We start from the raw sequence: 20,778 nt of genomic DNA on the forward strand, positions 1-20,778 counted from the left end.
AATTTAATGGCCAAATGTTTAGTCTAATGGGGCCAAAGTTTAATGGCCAAATATTTAGTCTAATGGGGCCAGAGTTTAATGGCCAAATGTTTAGTCTAATGGGGCCACAGTTCAATGGCCAAATGTTTAGTCTAATGGGGCCAGAGTTTAATGGCCAAATGTTTAGTCTAATGGGGCCAAAGTTTAATGGCCAAATGTTTAGTCTAATGGGGCCAGAATTTAATGGCCAAATGTTTAGTCTAATGGGGCCAAAGTTTAATGGCCAAATGTTTAGTCTAATGGGGCCACAGTTCAATGGCCAAATGTTTAGTCTAATGGGGCCAGAGTTTAATGGCCAAATGTTTAGTCTAATGGGGCCAAAGTTTAATGGCCAAATGTTTAGTCTAATGGGGCCACAGTTCAATGGCCAAATGTTTAGTCTAATGGGGCCAGAGTTTAATGGCCAAATGTTTAGTCTAATAGGGCCAGAGTTTAATGGCCAAATGTTTAGTCTAATGGGGCCATAGTTTAATGGCCAAATGTTTAGTCTAATGGGGCCAGAGTTTAATGGCCAAATGTTTAGTCTAATGGGGCCAGAGTTTAATGGCCAAATGTTTAGTCTAATGGGGCCACAGTTCAATGGCCAAATGTTTAGTCTAATGGGGCTAGAGTTTAATGGCCAAATGTTTAGTCTAATGGTGCAAGAGTTTAATGGCCAAATGTTTAGTCTAATGGGGCCAGAGTTGGCCAAATGTTTAGTCTAATGGGGCCAGAGTTTAATTGCCAAATGTTTAGTCTAATGGGGCCATAGTTTAATGGCCAAATGTTTAGTCTAATGGGGCCACAATTCAATGGCCAAATGTTTAGTCTAATGGGGCCAGAGTTTAATGGCCAAATGTTTAGTCTAATGAGGCCAGAGTTTAATGGCCAAATGTTTAGTCTAATGGGGCTAGAGTTTAATGGCCAAATGTTTAGTCTAATGGGGCCAGAGTTTAATGGCCAAATGTTTAGTCTAATGGGGCCAGAGTTTAATGGCCAAATGTTTAGTCTAATGGGGCCAGAATTTAATGGCCAAATGTTTAGTCTAATGGGGCCAGAGTTTAATGGCCAAATGTTTAGTCTAGTTGGCCAGAGTTTAATGGCCAAATGTTTAGTCTAATGGGACCAGAGTTTAATGGCCAAATGTTTAGTCTAGTTGGCCAGAGTTTAATGGCCAAATGTTTAGTCTAGTTGGCCAGAGTTTAATGGCCAAATGTTTAGTCTAATGGGGCCAGTTTAATGGCCAAATGTTTAGTCTAATGGGGCCAAAGTTTAATGGCCAAATGTTTAGTCTAATGGGGCCAAAGTTTAATGGCCAAATGTTTAGTCTAGTTGGCCAGAGTTTAATGGCCAAATGTTTAGTCTAATGGGGCCAGAATTTAATGGCCAAATGTTTAGTCTAATGGGGCCAAAGTTGAATGGCCAAATATTTAGTCTAATGGGGCCAGAGTTTAATGGCCAAATGTTTAGTCTAATGGGGCCACAGTTCAATGGCCAAATGTTTAGTCTAATGGGGCCAGAGTTTAATGGCCAAATGTTTAGTCTAGTTGGCCAGAGTTTAATGGCCAAATGTTTAGTCTAATGGGGCCAGAGTTTAATGGCCAAATGTTTAGTCTAATGGGGCCAAAGTTTAATGGCCAAATGTTTAGTCTAATGGGGCCAAAGTTTAATGGCCAAATGTTTAGTCTAGTTGGCCAGAGTTTAATGGCCAAATGTTTAGTCTAATGGGGCCAAAGTTTAATGGCCAAATGTTTAGTCTAATGGGGCCAAAGTTTAATGGCCAAATGTTTAGTCTAATGGGGCCAAAATTTAATGGCCAAATGTTTAGTCTAGTTGGCCAGAGTTTAATGGCCAAATGTTTAGTCTAATGGGGCCAGAGTTTAATGGCCAAATGTTTAGTCTAAAATATTTTCATTCGTGGCGCAGAGTTAGCCTTAGGTGAATTTATTGGGAACACCCAAACAACCTCCTCCCCATCTCACCACACACATACACCGTACACCACAACTTAGACATACACATATACATACACAACTCACACACACATACACCTAAATTACATACGTTGTTGAGTACATCTTTGTTAAGACACTACCTCACAATTTCATCCCATCTTCGTTAAGATGCTACCTCTCAATTTCATTTCATAAATGTCAAATTAGAAGGGGTCCCCACCCTTTACCCCCACTTCTCTAAGCTTTCACTCTCGCGTCCCCACCCCTCACCCCCTCACGTCCCCACCCCTCATCCCCTTGTCCCGCCCCTCACCCCCACACACATCTAGATTGAGAGACTGCCGCCCGTGCTAAGAATGTACTCACCATGTCAACTTCTGAGATACTGTCGAAGCTGGCCAGGATGACCTCGATACCGATCTCTAGGGGGTCACCTGTAGAGGAATCAGGTCAACACAGTCAGGACAGTAATCAAGACAACACAGGACAGGATTCATGACAACATAGGACAGTAATTAAGTCAACACAGGACAGGATTCATGACAACATAGGACAGGATTCATGACAACATAGGACAGTAATTAAGTCAACACAGGACAGGAATCAAGACAACACAGGACAGGAATCAGGACAACACAGGACAGGATTCATGACAACATAGGACAGTAATTAAGTCAACACAGGACAGGATTCATGACAACATAGGACAGGATTCATGACAACATAGGACAGTAATTAAGTCAACACAGGACAGGAATCAAGACAACACAGGACAGTAATTAAGCCGAGAGTAGAAAATAAAACATACTTTACATACAGGAAAAATGAAATAAATAATAATCATTAAAAAAGTTTTAAAAAACCCACGTTTTCTGATTGAACTAAAAAGTAGAAAATAAATGCTATACATCACAATGATGCAAGCAATCACTCTACTATAAGCGATGAAAAACGTGGGGCGCCGAAGTAAAAGTTATATTACTATTGATTAGATAATACTATTGACTTTTATTAGGGAGCTTGTAGAGAGTCAACAGTATTAGAAACTGTAAGAAAATCACGGCGCCCCACGTTTTTCATCGCTTATAGTAGAGTGATCGCTTGCATTATTGTGATGTATAGCATTTATTTTCTACTTTTTAGTTCAATCAGAAAACGTGGGTTTTTTAAAACTTTTTTAATGATTATTATTTTCTACTTTTTAGTCTTTGTCTGTTTGTTTGCATTGAAATCTTGCTATCGATTTTATCTTTTCACTTTTTTTTTTTTTGGGTAAACGAAGACAACTCGTAAAAGGACAACTCGTAAAAAACACGTTGTGTGAATACGTTACTGACTAGAACACATAGATTTGAACCCGTGTCGAGTGGGATAGCAATCGTGTGCCCAACCACTCGACCATATCGTCTCCCCCATACTGGCCACCAGTTGTTACGTTCTGGTTGTTTGTAGACAAACACCGTTTGACAACTACTCAGTAAGCAAAAAGAGGGAGAGTACCGAACCTTCTTTTCATCAAATTACAGTTACTGGGTTATGTCCCTTTTCCCCCACGTTTTTTGTACAATTATATAGGGGTATAAAATGATCAATAAAATGTTTCCATGGATCAATTTAGTAATAATAACAGCTGAATATTCTATTGTCATCCGAAACAAAGCTTGCCTGAAAATTTCAGCGCGCTAGCTAACTGGGAAGTGCACGAAATTTCGATCGCAAGATTTGATTGGAAAAACAAAAAACAAAAAAACAAACAAACAGAGGCGAAAGCAAGTTAAAGAAAACGTGGGAAAAACACTATTGCAGAAGGCAACATATATATATATATATATATATATATATATATATATATATATATATATATATATATATATATATATATATATATATATATATATGACTCAGGATTTCCAAATGCGCCAATCAACAAAATTAAAACTCAATTCCAAGCGCCTATTTCTGCGATGTCGCTAATATTGGATGTGGAATCATATGCCAGACGTGTATGTGGAGCCGTATATCAGCGCCCCTCCCCCTGTCACATTCAATAACATACACTTGTTTTTTTTTAAACAACTCCCTCCAAGGGTAATTGTATCTTCTCACTCCGCCGATGCTCCTCCGGCGGCCGAAAGAAAATGTTGATAAAAATAGGATTTGGGGCTGCACACACGAGGAAATAAGCTTTTATCCCAGCCACCCCCCTCTCATCGATTCACGGCAATGGAGAAACGAACGGCAACTCTTCAGTCTACAGACACTCTGGTTTCAAGCCCCTTTCGCTTAACTATCATCTTTTGAGAATTGTGCTATTTCCACGGGCCGGGTCCTGGGGATAGCGAGCAGCTCTCGGGCTGATAACATCAAATATTGGGTTTGGTTTTCAAAGTAGGCGACCCACGAATCTCAGAAGTCATATCTCCCCCCTCCCCCCACCTTCCCCTTCGTCTCTTTCATACAATCATATTTGGGGATGCAAGTTCGAAAAATGGCTATGATTTTTAAAAGAAGATTTTTGTGAATGTTATAACAATTCAAATCTTGTTAGACAGTTGGGATATTAAAAACTTCTTACGTTGTAGAACCGTTTGAATATTAAAATGTCATTACCACTTGACCATTAGATTGGACCAAAATTAATGTTGTAAGGGTCTTATCTGTGTCTATGTAAAAAATGTATGGATTTTAAATTAACCCTTTGAAGTAAATCAAATAAACACAATCGCCAAGTGTTGTTAACTAATTTAAAATGTGGCTTCAGCATCAAGATTGTCTGGTCCTGTTGATGGATGTCCTGTAATGTTGAGGACCATGTGATCTAGTCCTATTGAAGGACATCCTGTAATGTTGAGGACATTGATCTGGTCCTGTAATGTTGGGGACAATGTGCTCTGGTCCTATTGAAGGACATCCTGTAATGTTGAGGACAATTTGATCTGGTCCTGTAATGTTGGGGACAATGTGCTCTGGTCTTATTGAAGGACATCCTCTAATGTTGAGGACTATGTGCTCTGGTCCTGTAATGTAGAGGACAATGCGATCTAGTCCTATTGAAGGACATCCTGTAATGTTGAGGACAATGTGCTCTGGTCCTATTGAAGGACATCCTCTAATGTTGAGGACAATGTGATCTAGTCCTATTGAAGGACATCCTGTAATGTTGAGGACATTGTAAAAATATGCCGTACGTTCGGCTGTACAACGAAACGGATCATTATCTCTCTGGATTATGTTCGAGTTTTCTGACTTGAAGGTCGATATTGATTGGGTCATTTTAATTGGTTGTTGAAAATGATTCACGCTGTCAATTCGTGTAAGGAAGAAGGCGATTTGGGTGAGGGTGGGGTGGGGGGGGGGGGCGAATAGGGGTATGTGAGAAAGAAGCCAGACGAAAATGGTTTCATAAATTTTATGTAATTTTATAAGTCATTTAAAAGTTGTTCTGATCATCCTTATAGTACGGTATTTGGTACATAAATTTTGTTAACACGAAATTTGGTGGCAACATGACTTTTGGTGGTGAATGTAATTTGGCGGTGAACCGAAATTTGGTGGTGACACATTTGGTGGTGAAGCGAAATTTGGTGGCAACACAACATTTGGTGGTACAACATTGACCATCAGTATATTTTAAATTTCTACAAGTCTAAGAATTCTCCACAATATAAACTGTTGTGTCAGATAAATGTTGACTTTAAAAACGTTCCTACACCAAACTCAACAGGATCAACTGTGTCATCGACAGGATAAATCGTCAGCTGTGTTGACTGAAAAACTTCTGCCTGTATTTTAAATTATAAGTGATTATAGCTCCAACTAAAATAGCTCAACGTAAAACAACTCACCGTAAAAAAATTGAACGTAAAAAAATATCAACTTAAAACAGCTGAAAGCAAAAGAGCCCCATACGAAAAGTCACGAGAATGTGTTGAGTTGGATGGTCAGGAATATAAAAAGATGGCTTAAAAAGCTGGACCGTGACACTTTAAAATGATTTCGTATCTAGCTACTGATACCTGTCCAGACAGGAATATTTTTGTTGAAAAAGTTTGACAACGTGTGCAAAATATTCAAACGTGCATAAGTGTCGAGGTGTGTCTGAGTGCTACTATATGTCTTGTCATGCATAATTGTAGAATAGGACAAGACAATATTTTCTCAACTGGTCGCGTAGGGAAGGTACCAGTGGACCGATCGAGGGGGCATCGGGCACTCATAGTGGGCCACCAGCTACTTGAGTGGGCCACTGGCACCATAGTGAGCCACTGGCACCCATAGTGGGCCACTGGCACCCATAGTGGGCCACCAGCAACTTGAGTGGGCCACTGGAACCATAGTGGGCCACTGACGCACGGAATATAAGACAAGGGAAAGAACTCATGAATAAAAAATCTTGGATTGTTTCCCTTCGATATGTCGATCAATGGCAGTTTTTTACCCCCGTATCATAGTTCCGTTTTAATTCGCAGACCAGCCAACACTTTAAGCAACCAACCAACCCTTAAAGCAGCAAGACAGTTCTTTAATTCAGCAGACGACCAACCCATTAATCTACCAATCACTCAGCCAACCCACTAATCCAACCAAAATATGCGTGTGTTCACGTCATAAAGAGATTGACCATTGAGGTAACCCCCTCCCCCACCCCCTCTGATGGTGTAGGCCCCACTGTGGTCTAGAATTTTCTACACTCCAGACATAGGGTTATGTAAACAATGCCCGGTGAATTACGACTAACATCTAGAAGCTTCTGGTACCCCACGAGAATGTGCGTTACACAATGTGTGCATATCTGGTGGGGCGGGGCAGCTCAAAATAAACTAGCACCCTCAACCCCACCCTACCCCCAACCCCTCTATACATTATACATGTGAGCTAAAATATCGAGACAACAAAAAATCACATCAAACACTTTCATCAGTTTTCTTCAGATGGCCGAGAAATCAATTTATCAAACAACACAAAAACAAAAACAAAAATCCGAGACATTCTTCCATGCCAAAATGCGTTTAGTAAAAGTTAAGCTACCACTTCGAACCTGGCGGTTCATGGGCAAGACGAAGTAGAGTAGGGCTGTTTCTGTGACCTCGGTTTTTGAAGGCATAGAGTAGTCTGCACTATGTCCAACCAACTTACTAGTGTAGTCAGCACTATGTCCAGCCACCTTACTAGTGTAGTCAACTAACTTTACTTTTCCCATTGTGAGTTAGAGCTCGTTAGATCGAGACCGGGTTCCGAACTCAAGACTTTCGGGTTAACAGTTTTAACTCTACCATCCGACCACGGAGTCTCACATAAACGTTTAATACTCATGGTGTAAACCATCATGCTTGCATACGTTTAGTACTCACAGTTTAGATTTTCAGACCAACATACGTTTAGTACTCACAGTTTAGATTTTCAGGCCAACATACGTTTAGTACTCACAGTTTAGATTTTCAGACCAACATACGTTTAGTACTCACAGTTTAGATTTTCAGACCAACATACGTTTAGTGCTCACAGTTTAGATTTTCAGGCCAACATACGTTTAGTGCTCACAGTTTAGATTTTCAGGCCAACATACGTTTAGTACTCACAGTTTAGATTTTCAGGCCAACATACGTTTAGTACTCACAGTTTAGATTTTCAGACCAACATACGTTTAGTGCTCACAGTTTAGATTTTCAGGCCAACATACGTTTAGTACTCACATCGACTCGTCAACCTTGACCTTCCTCTATCTTCCACGCATAAATCCTGTACATTTTAAAAGATAATTCCCCAAACCCGATGACCCTCCCCCACCACTCCCCAACCCCACCCTTGTTGTGGGGTGTGAGTATCTAACATGATTAATGCGTACAAAAAATTCTTTCCCACAATTCGTAACGAAATTTTTAGCATCGCACAGGGAAATGTTTACCATTCTTATTTTCTTCCTCCGACATTCACCCAGTAGCTCCCCCCCCACTCCCCCCACATAGCCGCCCGATAACGGCCCGGATTTAACGAATTATCGATCTTACAATCGGAAAGTTTTTTTTATTTTAGTTTTTTGGGTTTTTTAACACGACATTCAAGTCTTGGACGATTAGAACTTTGATGGAAGTCGTTTAACACCCACGCATGGCTTCCATTGCTCAAAAACAAGGTTTGGTGGTGTGCTGGAATCTTTGTCTAAAACAAGGTTTGGTGATGTGCTGGAATCTTTGTCTAAAACAAGGTTTGGTGATGTGCTGGAATCTTTGTCTAAAACAAGGTTTGGTGATGTGCTGGAATCTTTGTCTAAAACAAGGTTTGGTGATGTGCTGGAATCTTTGTCTAAAACAAGGTTTGGTGATGTGCTGGAATCTTTGTCTAAAACAAGGTTTGGTGATGTGCTGGAATCTTTGTCTAAAACAAGGTTTGGTGATGTGCTGGAATCTTTGTCTAAAACAAGGTTTGGTGATGTGCTGGAATCTTTGTCTAAAACAAGGTTTGGTGATGTGCTGGAATCTTTGTCTAAAACAAGGTTTGTTGATGTGCTGGAATCTTTGTCTAAAACAAGGTTTGGTGATGTGCTGGAATCTTTGTCTAAAACAAGGTTTGGTGATGTGCTGGAATCTTTGTCTAAAACAAGGTTTGGTGATGTGCTGGAATCTTTGTCTAAAACAAGGTTTGGTGATGTGCTGGAATCTTTGTCTAAAACAAGGTTTGGTGATGTGCTGGAATCTTTGTCTAAAACAAGGTTTGTTGATGTGCTGGAATCTTTGTCTAAAACAAGGTTTGGTGATGTGCTGGAATCTTTGTCTAAAACAAGGTTTGGTGATGTGCTGGAATCTTTGTCTAAAACAAGGTTTGTTGATGTGCTGGAATCTTTGTCTAAAACAAGGTTTGTTGATGTGCTGGAATCTTTGTCTAAAACAAGGTTTGGTGATGTGCTGGAATCTTTGTCTAAAACAAGGTTTGTTTAGGTTTCTAGGCCTAAAATAAAGATTGGTATTGTGATTGTTTCTAGCATCAAATAAAGATTGGTGCTGTGTCTTTTGTTACCAAAGATTTCTATCTCTACAACATCTTCCTCGCCAACCTGACTCATGCGACAACATCACTCATCACCAACCTGACTCCTGTTACAACATCATTCAGCATCAACTTAACTCAGAACTCACTCACCAATGACACAACTACCCCCCTCCCCCCCTCCACCCCACATACTACCCGCTGAAAGGCCTGGTAGGCTGAGACTGCTCTGAACCAAACATGAATTACTGGTTCAATTCTCCATTAGAAAAAAACTTTTAATACTTTCAATGACTTAAAAAAAGCGTTGAGAGACTGGCTAGTCCGTGTTTGTGAAATAGATTTCTCGGGAACTGCACGGGAAATTACGAGAATTTGACGAGATCCAGTTACCGTGGTAACAACCTTTTAAAAACAATGATTGGCCGACTAGTCAAGCTCAGGTCAAACACATTTTTTTCAAACGCTGTCTGGGTTCAGTGGCCAGAGGTGCTTGTCTCATCAAATATTCATGTGCCTTAATTGGTGGACGTGTTTACATTTCTAAATAGTGCTTAACTGTCCATTTGGTACTTAATAGTTCTAGATATTTCCATTACACAGATTTTTCCTGAAAGTGGATTTGTTACCCTTGACAGCTTACATTGTCCCTTACCCTTTTCAGACATGTAGGACCATAGAGCAGATGAAGTAGAGTTGATCAGTTTATCTTGTCTTACCGTATGAACTGATTAGGTGGCCAGCATCTAGTCCCATTAAATGTACCGTTTGTTTAATAGTTTGTTGCATAAAATACTTTAAAACCTGTTTGACATTTTCTTTAATCGTCCCTACAGTAGCACGCGAGCGTCTCACAGCGGGCAATCAATTGTTTTGGGGCGTGGTTCCCTTCTCACAGCGTGGTTGTCATGTTCCCTTCACACTACGTGGTTGTCATGTTCCATTCACATTACGTGGTTGTCATGTTCCATTCACATTACGTGGTTGTCATGTTCCATTCACATTACGTGGTTGTCATGTTCCATTCACATTACGTGGTTGTCATGTTCCCTTCACACTACGTGGTTGTCATGTTCCCTTCACACTACGTGGTTGTCATGTTCCATTCACATTACGTGGTTGTCATGTTCCATTCACATTACGTGGTTGTCATGTTCCATTCACATTACGTGGTTGTCATGTTCCATTCACATTACGTGGTTGTCATGTTCCATTCACATTACGTGGTTGTCATGTTCCATTCACATTACGTGGTTGTCATGTTCCATTCACATTACGTGGTTGTCATGTTCCATTCACATTACATGGTTGTCATGTTCCCTTCACATTACGTGGTTGTCATGTTCCCTTCACATTACGTGGTTGTCATGTTCCATTCACATTACGTGGTTGTCATGTTCCATTCACACAGCGTGGTTGTCATGTTCCATTCACATTATGTGGTTGTCATGTTCCATTCACATTACGTGGTTGTCATGTTCCCTTCTCACAGCGTGGTTGTCATGTTCCCTTCACATTACGTGGTTGTCATGTTCCCTTCACATTACGTGGTTGTCATGTTCCATTCACATTACGTGGTTGTCATGTTCCCTTCACATTACGTGGTTGTCATGTTCCCTTCACATTACGTGGTTGTCATGTTCCATTCACATTACGTGGTTGTCATGTTCCATTCACACAGCGTGGTTGTCATGTTCCCTTCACATTACGTGATTGTTATGTTCCATTCACATTAGGTGGTTGTCATGTTCCCTTCACATTAGGTGGTTGTCATGTTCCATTCACACAGCGTGGTTGTCATGTTCCCTTCTCACAGCGTGGTTGTCATGTTCCCTTTACATTACGTGGTTGTCATGTTCCATTCACATTAGGTGGTTGTCATGTTCCATTCACATTAGGTGGTTGTCATGTTCCATTCACACAGCGTGGTTGTCATGTTCCATTCACATTACGTGGTTGTCATGTTCCATTCACACAGCGTGGTTGTCATGTTCCCTTCACATTACGTGGTTGTCATGTTCCATTCACATTAGGTGGTTGTCATGTTCCATTCACATTAGGTGGTTGTCATGTTCCATTCACACAGCGTGGTTGTCATGTTCCATTCACATTACGTGGTTGTCATGTTCCCTTCTCACAGCGTGGTTGTCATGTTCCCTTCACATTACGTGGTTGTCATGTTCCATTCACACAGCGTGGTTGTCATGTTCCATTCACGTTACGTGGTTGTCATGTTCCATTCACACAGCGTGGTTGTCATGTTCCCTTCACATTACGTGGTTATCATGTTCCATTCACACAGCGTGGTTGTCATGTTCCATTCACATTACGTGGTTGTCATGTTCCATTCACATTACGTTTTTGTCATGTTCCATTCACATTACGTGGTTGTCATGTTCCATTCACATTACATGGTTGTCATGTTCCCTTCACATTACGTGGTTGTCATGTTCCCTTCACATTACGTGGTTGTCATGTTCCCTTCACATTACGTGGTTGTCATGTTCCATTCACACAGCGTGGTTGTCATGTTCCATTCACATTATGTGGTTGTCATGTTCCATTCACATTACGTGGTTGTCATGTTCCCTTCTCACAGCGTGGTTGTCATGTTCCCTTCACATTACGTGGTTGTCATGTTCCCTTCACATTACGTGGTTGTCATGTTCCATTCACATTACGTGGTTGTCATGTTCCCTTCACATTACGTGGTTGTCATGTTCCATTCACATTACGTGGTTGTCATGTTCCATTCACATTACGTGGTTGTCATGTTCCCTTCTCACAGAATTTCACACAATAATTGTTTAATTAAAAAAAAACAACCTCTATACACCGAGTAACGATTGGCTAACTGGCGCTAACACTTCCAACATAAATGTGTGTAGAAGATGCTAGTTCGCAAAACACAAATTCACTTGTTAAGGTTTTCGCTGTCATTTTCTAATACCGCGTATTGTAAAATATTTGTAAAGTAAAATATTCGTAAACTAAAATTTAAACTAAAATATTTGTCAACTAAAATGTTTGTAAACTAAAATATTTGTAAAAAAAATTGTAAACTAAAATATTTGTAAACTAAAATATTTGTAAACTAAAATATTTGTAAACTAAAATATTTGTAAACTAAAATATTTGTAAACTAAAATATTTGTAAATTAAAATATTTGTAAACTAAAATATTTGTAAACTAAAATATTTGTAAACTAAAATATTTGTAAACTAAAATATTTGTAAACTAAAATATTTGTAAACTAAAATATTTGTAAACTAAAATATTTGTAAACTAAAATATTTGTAAACTAAAATATTTGTAAACTAAAATATTTGTAAACTAAAATATTTGTAAACTAAAATATTTGTAAACTAAAATATTTGTAAACTAAAATATTTGTAAACTAAAATATTTGTATGCTAGTTTTCAAATGTGTGGGAGATCTCAGGGTTGTTTAGCCTTGGTCAAACACCGTGCTACATTGTTGGTGCTTTTGCTGTTTCTGTAGCGGGTTCTTTTTTTTTACGAAATAGATTGCTAGCCTGATTCTCAGGTCTAGGGTGATAGTTTTGGCCTGGCCTCTGACCAAACAGATCTTCCCAGCTTGGTTGGACGTGCCTCGAGTTTACTCCCCTGGGTGAGGTCAGTAGAAGACGAGGCAAGTGCTGCCGGGCTTACCTCATCTTAAGAGAGGGGCAATAAACCGTGTCTGATGGAGAGGTGTAGCTGCAGCCCTTTTCTCCCCAGGAAAGGTGTGGCTATAGCCCTTTGCTCCCCAGGAGAGGTGTGGCTATAGCCCTTTGCTCCCCAGGAAAGGTGTGGCTATAGCCCTTTTCTCCCCAGGAAAGGTGTGGCTATAGCCCTTTGCTCCCCAGGAAAGGTGTGGCTATAGCCCTTTGCTCCCCAGGAGAGGTGTGGCTATAGCCCTTTGCTCCCCAGGAGAGGAGTGGCTATAGCCCTTTGCTCCCCAGGAGAGGTGTGGCTGTAGCCCTTTACTCCCCATGAGTGGTGTGGCTATAGCCCTTTGCTCCCCAGGAGAGGAGTGGCTATAGCCCTTTACTCCCCAGGAGAGGTGTGGCTGTAGCCTTTCGCTCCCCAAGAGAGGTGTGGATGCAGCCCTTTGCTCCCCAGGAGAGGTGTGGCTCCATCCCTTTGCTCTCCAGGGGCCACAAAGGAATAAGTCAAGTCACTACATTGTAAGTGTGAGTTGGTTAACGTGAGGGCTACTGTATCGGTTATAAATTAATGGATTTGTTGGATAAAATAAGTAGCAGATGAAGACAACAAATTAGCGTTCACGACACTGAAATGAGCTGAGCAAATGAAGAGCGGAACTTTCTCTTGTGTTTCAGACACATCGTTTAAACATTTTGCATGATGCCAAATGGTGTGTTTAAACCCACGTCAGAAAGTGTTTAAACCCACGTCAGAATGTGTTTACTACAACAGTACCGTGATGCCAGCTGAGTTTACCCCCCCCCCCCCCCCACCCACCCCTATAACAAGACAACACGAGTTCTCTCTCCTCCCACTCGCCCACTCCTCTTCGATTATCGTTCTTACTATTTTTATTTATCAATCAAAGAGTAATTTCCCCTGAGTTCCTGTCTGTCCTACACGATTTCCATTAGATCTTTCAGCAACAGTTGTGGCCCCTGCCACACCCATGCAGGCACGAGTTGTGCCCCACTAATAAGAAAAGTTTCAACTAGTTTTTAACTGCGTGTGTTGTGTGTCGTGAATATGAGAGTTGTCTTCGCTTCCCACCAGGGGGCCCAGCAATCAAGTTTCACATTTGTAGAAGACAATTCTTTTTTCTCGGAGGGTTTTCACGTCTGATAAGTTTCAAGGTCGTAGCCGTAAACCTAATTTTTATCGATGCATGCAAGGAAATACAGCATATACTTTTTTTTTTTAAACGGACAGAAAAAAAAATCATTAATCTTAAAATTAAAATTTATCAAAACTTGATGTACAGACATATTAGATTTAATTAATCTAATTGAATCTTAACGCCTGCTAACGTATCTTTGAAAATTGTGCATGCATAATCTTCTAAAGGGGGCACGCTATCACGCAACGGGCAAGTACCGGTCTGTTATGTTGTGTGTGTGGGGGGAAGGGGGGGGGGGGGTGAGGTCTATCAATTTTGTGATGCATTTTATGGTGTAGAGAGAGGTGTTCTACCATTTTGGTAATGTTGTGTGGAATGATAATGTTTGTGTAGAGAGAGGTGTTCTACCATTTTGGTAATGTTGTGTGGAATGATAATGTTTGTGTAGAGAGAGGTGTTCTACCATTTTGGTAATGTTGTGTGGAATGATAATGTTTGTGTAGAGAGAGGTGTTCTACCATTTTGGTAATGTTGTGTGGAATGATAATGTTTGTGTAGAGAGAGGTGTTCTACCATTTTTGTAATGTTGTGTTGTATAGGCTAATGTCTGTATAGAGTACAATAGAGGTGTGCCTTTCATTTTATGCATTTTTTTCTGCATTTTTTGTTCATAATATAGGTCGAATACGTTAGATGAAGAAATTGAATGGTAGGTTGGATGGTAGGTTGTATGGTAGGTTGGATGATAGGTTGGATGGTAGTTTGGATGGTAAGTTGGATGGTAGGTTGGATGGTGGGTTGGATGGTAGGTTGAATGGTAGGTTGGATGGTAGGTTGAATGGTAGGTTGGATGGTAGGTTGGATGGCAGGTTGTATGCGTAAATAGCCACATTTTACTAACTACAACACACGACACCAAGCTGCGTCTGTTTCCACAAACGGTGTAACACGCAATCTTGTCGAAAAGTTAAAAAAAAGATTCCAACATTTTTAGTTTTGAAATCCCATTTTTCTAGTTTCTGATCACGCTGAGAGCATTTTAACAGGATGGGTGGGAGGGGGAAGGGGGATGGGTGTTCTATATTTTACATACCATCAGTCAAGTCAGGATTGTAATGTCAAGTCATGATTTTAATCAGTCATGTTTCAAACTATCTTGGTTAACTCTTTAGCAAAAGTGATAATAGAAGAGATATGTGACCGACCGATCAAAATGTTATTATGTCGGCCATCTTGTTTGGTATTCAGACTCTCATACCCCCCCCCCCCCCTCGAGATAACAAAAGAAGCTGCATTGATGCTAAATACCAACAAAACATACGGATTTTCTGAAGCTGAAATATATGTGCTGTATGATGTTATCGCTCATCGATAAAATATATGTGTTATGTGAGGCCATCGGGTATCGCCGAATAACGCTTAAAGCGGAAATAAACGATGAATAATCCCGCAATCTTCTACAATCATGATTGCGCTAAAAACAAAAGCTACTATCATGATTAGGTTTGAAATAAACCGGCTAGAAGATCTGCTTGTGACCGCCCTGCCCTTTGCTGTTATCTGATAGACGAGGAACTCTTCAGCACAGGGAAAGGGGAATGAAAATGTCGAGATTTGCGACGACAATTGTCATGTTAGTGCAAAAATGTCATGGGGACAAAGTATTGTCGTGTTAGTGCAAAAATGTCATGGGACAAAAAGCTGAAACTAACCCGTTCAGACCTATCCTTCAATGGGACAGGTGAAGCAGAGTTTATCTGATTCTGTGACCGTGTCATAAATAGATAGTCTGGTCAGTTCTCTACCCAAGCACCAGTTATTTCTCTTATCAGCTAGGTACCTGTGAGAGCTGGGTAGACTCAATGACGTCCTAGTACTGGTCAGGGGATCGAACTGGAGACTTTCGAATTGTCAGTATTACAATGTGGTGCCTGACCACACCATCCCATGATGGGAAATGCTACAAAAAATCAACTATTACATCCAGCAACTGACGTAATAAATAATAAATCACATTTGGTAGAGACTAAATACCGCGAGATTAAGATAATCCAAGAACGATAACTTATAGTTCGTCCTTCATTTGAGAAACTCCACAAAACTTGGATGAGGAAAGTTTAAAAAAATGTAACACGTATGAAATTTATTTCATAGCCATGAAACAAATATAAAATGTAGATCTCCTATGTTAATAAATACTAAGATGACTTGATGCTACCTGGCCATTTGTGGACATGTAAACATACATTAGATAGACAACAAACTATAGAGGGGGAAAACAATAGAAAGAACACAAAGAATTCAAAGATGACGTAAAACTTTGAACCGAAGATCTTTAGAACTACACCACAACCACAATTTTCTAGACCACCACGAACTCTAACCTAAATTGTCCCTGTTCACAACCACAATTTTCTAGATCAACAGGTCCTCTAACCTCCATTGTCCCTGTCCTGCACTACATGTTTGAGTACAGCCAGGTCTTACAAGCCGAGCTTCATCACGCCGACAAACTAGCCAGCACAAATCCGCTTCTACCAAACCTTAAACCAACACGAGGCTAGTGTGGACCCATTCGAGGCTGTATGTACCAGATCGAGGCTGAGTCGACCAATTCGAGGCTGCGTGTCCTAATGGCCAGGATCAGACCTTCAAGCCTCTATTTGAGAATGTACTTAAGCAGGTCACCCTGACCTTGTCGAGATCACCAAGCAGCCCCGAGTAGAATTATGCAAATTTCAGGGTATGACGTTTAAAGACCGGAACTTAAACATTAAAAAGTTCCCACGAGTCAAACGGGGTCTAAACTTGTGGCTAATCTCATGATTTGGGCTGTTGACTTGAAATGGGGCTTTTTGGGCTGTCGACTTGAAATGGGGCTTTTTGGGCTGTCGACTTGAAATGGGGCTTTTTAATTCACTTTTTGGGTGATTCTATTTACCTCCTGAACGAAATTTAAAAAAAAAATTCTTCAAGTTTTGGATTATTGACATGCTACAGATCTGGTAGTGTGCTGGTACTGGATCTACCTTGGTTTAGGAGTCTTTTTTTAACGTTTGAACTTTAAGGTTTGTCTAGATTTCTTGCAGTCCTATTTGTAAATTCCATAAATTGTAGCCTCGGCCTATTGAAATTTATATTTTGCAATTTGCATACAATATTTTTGGTTTGGATTCAACTGAAAGAAGTAAAATGTATCATCAGTAGCTATATACAGAGACAGTTGGGAAATGAATGTACACTTAAACACAAAGTAAATTCCCATGGGTGCCTGTTTTAACAATCGAACGTACGCGATCAATGCTAGGAATCACAACACCATGTAGCGGCTCCACTAGGTTCTCAACAAACTTGTTGCTCCGTGACTCGTTGGTGTAATTGACAATATTTTTAGAGACTGTCCCTAGAAGACACCAAAATACCACCAAAACATCACCAGAAGACCAGAAAAAGACCACCAAAAGACCACCAAAAGACTATCAAAATACCACCGAAAGACCACCAAAAGACCACCAAAAGACCAACAAAAGACTATCAAAATACCACTAAAAGACCACCAAAAAAATCACCGAAAGACCACCAAAATACCACCAAAAGACCACCAAAAGACCACCAAAAGACCACCAAAAGACCACTTCACTCGCTAGTGGTTTCGACTTTCCTGATCTGATTTTCTCGTGAGGCTAACAACAATTAAAGCTGTTGTATGACTAGCATCATTTGATTCGTATGACTGTCATCATTTGTATGACTGTCATATTTGTATGACTAGCATCATTTGATTTGTATGACTGTCATCATTTGTATGACTGTCATCATTTGTATGACTGTCATCATTTGTATGACTGTCATCATTTGTATGACTGTCATCATTTGTATGACTGTCATATTTGTATGACTGTCATCATTTGTATGACTGTCATCATTTGTATGACTGTCATCATTTGTATGACTGTCATCATTTGTATGACTGTCATCATTTGTATGACTGTCATCATTTGTATGACTGTCATATTTGTATGACTAGCGTCATTTGTACGACTGTCATCATTTGTATGCCTAGCATACCACTCCCAATACCGAACACAGTTTACGTCTTTATAAAACATCTTCCCCCATTCAACGCCCCTAAATGGTGGGGATCAACGTAAAAACGACGTTAAGAATTGAGTTTGGAAACTATCAGCGCTATGTGTAATGCTAAGCTCTGTGCCGTACGCCGGACCCGGGCTGTTGTCCGGCAACCGGCTTGTCCGAATTATCCCGTCACATGGACCGGCCGGTCTTAGCCGGCATCTCGCCCCACGAAAATTGGACAGATAACACAATTAAACGCAAGTGCGAAATCATTGGCGGGTCAAGGGAGACCCCTAAACTGACCACGTGATGCGACCTGGGCTTTTTATCAGAAGGTGGGGGAGGGAGGAATCGATATCTCATTTCCTAGGTAGGGCCAGACGTGGCGGAGGGTGGGGGAGGGGGGGGGGGGGTATCCGACTAACAGTGGTCGTGATCCGCACATTGGACACGAAGAAGTGATTGAAACATTTGGTCAAATTGGAGCAGGATATCCATCGAGTCGTCTGCTAATGTGGGGGATGGGGCTATGGTGGCGGGCTCATAACATCCTCCTAATTCTGGGCAAGTTAGGTGGTATGGGAGCGATCGATGGGATATATATATATATATATATATATATATATATATATATATATATATATATATATATAATATATATATATATATATATATGAAGATAGATTTATTATATACATATATATCCCAGAGCCACTACATTTTTTATAACAGTTACATGGAACTGCTTACATGCTTACACTTACAATTCCAATGACAGTGGCCACTAGCTATTCATACACTTGAACTGTACTCTCCCCCAACCCCCACCGATATCCCGAACAGATAGTCAAGACCAGTAAGACCAGACCCCCATTCCCCACCATACCCCCATTCCCCACCAGACCCCCATTCCCCACCAGACCCCCATTCCCCACCAGACCCCCATTCCCCACCAGACCCCCATTCCCCACCAGACCCCCATTCCCCACCAGACCCCCATTCCCCACCAGACCCCCATTCCCCACCAGACCCCCATTCCCCACCAGACCCCCATTCCCCACCAGACCCCCATTCCCCCATTCCCCACCAGATCCCCCATTCCCCACCAGACCCCCATTCCCCACCAGACCCCCATTCCCCACCAGACCCCCATTCCCCACCAGACCCCCATTCCCCACCAGACCCCCATTCCCCACCAGACCCCCATTCCCCACCAGACCCCCATTCCCCCATTCCCCACCAGATCCCCCATTCCCCACCAGACCCCCATTCCCCACCAGACCCCCATTCCCCACCAGACCCCCATTCCCCACCAGACCCCCATTCCCCACCAGACCCCCATTCCCCACCAGACCACCATTCCCCACCAGACCCCCATTCCCCACCAGACCCCCATTCCCCACCAGACCCCCATTCCCCACCAGACCCCCATTCCCCACCAGACCACCATTCCCCACCATAGTCAAGAGCAGACAGCCATTCCCAGCGAGGTGTGAAGCTCACATGTTCCCTAATTTGGTTCAAGAAACTCACCCCCCCCCCCCGCCCCTCCCGTCCCCCTCTCGGTGAATTGATTTTATCAGTGGTACACAAAGCTTCTAAACGAAGGCCTCTGCCGTCTACCTGAATCAGGCTCGTTTGGGGACCAGTATCACATTGTAGACGGGCATCATGTGGTAGACGGGCATCACGTGGTAGACCAGCCATCACGTGGTAGATCACGTGGTAGACCAGCATCACGTGGTAGATCACGTGGTAGACCAGCATCACGTGGTAGATCACGTGGTAGATCACGTGGTAGACCAGCATCACGTGGTAGATCACGTGGTAGCCCAGCATCACGTGGTAGACCAGCATCACGTGGTAGATCACGTGGTAGATCACGTGGTAGACCAGCATCACGTGGTAGATCATGTGGTAGACCGGCATCACGTGGTAGACCAGCATCACGTGGTAGACCAGCATCACGTGGTAGATCACGTGGTAGACCAGCATCACGTGGTAGATCACGTGGTAGACCAGCATCACGTGGTAGATCACGTGGTAGACCAGCATCACGTGGTAGATCACGTGGTAGTCGGGCATCACGTGGTAGACCAGCATCACGTGGTAGATCACGTGGTAGACCAGCATCACGTGGTAGATCACGTGGTAGCCCAGCATCACGTGGTAGACCAGCATCACGTGGTAGATCACGTGGTAGATCACGTGGTAGACCAGCACAGCATCACGTGGTCTAGCCTAGACAGGAAATGCGATCCCATGTAATTAATTTAGGAGCTGTAATTAAGACACAAGTGACGAATTTCTGACGACTCCGTGTCTCTGTGACTGGTATCCCCGACCCCCACCCTCCCGCCCGGGGAGTGCCAGGACACAAAAATCAAATCAGATTCCTGAACGGCGCACCCAATCATCTGCGCCATTTCAAAAAATGCAAGTCGCTACAGTTCTTGAACGGATTAATTAGCCTCTCATAAGTTTTTCTGATTACAAACTATAAAACTCAGGGTTGGATTTTTATTCAAAGTTCACCTTCGATCAAATCCATTAGAGCAGTTTTAAATGAAACTGGGTTATGTCAAATTGTAACGTTTGCAATTGTTTTTGTGATTCCACATTCTTGATATAGAGTTGAGAATTTAAAATATATTGCTAATGGCAAACACATACACACACACACGCACACACACACACACATACATACATACATACTCTCTCTCTCTCTCTCTCTCTCTCTCTCTCTCTCTCTCTCTCTATATATATATATATATATATATATATATATATATATATATATATATATAGCCTGCGTATAAAGCTGTATATATAGATATAGATCCAACACATAGCCAACCTACATATAGCAAAAGTTGTCTATTTATGTGCAAGAAAGAACTCGCCATACTTCGCGT

General features: G+C 41.5%; 1 protein-coding gene across 1 annotated transcript in view; it reads right to left on the bottom strand.

Annotated features, from left to right (window-relative positions):
• The window catches only part of LOC131937455 (gamma-aminobutyric acid receptor subunit beta), a 139,305-nt gene that overhangs the window by 86,510 nt on the left and 32,017 nt on the right, over positions 1 to 20,778 (bottom strand). Inside the window, exon 3 of the mRNA XM_059294908.1 lies at positions 2,340 to 2,407. Within this exon, the coding sequence (XP_059150891.1) occupies positions 2,340 to 2,407 (68 nt within the window). The remainder of the gene's footprint in view (positions 1 to 2,339; positions 2,408 to 20,778) is intronic.

The sequence above is a fragment of the Physella acuta genome, unplaced genomic scaffold (genome assembly GCF_028476545.2).
Source record: "Physella acuta isolate Inbredline_101_S28 unplaced genomic scaffold, ASM2847654v3 ptg000017l, whole genome shotgun sequence".
Lineage (NCBI taxonomy): Eukaryota > Metazoa > Mollusca > Gastropoda > Physidae > Physella > Physella acuta.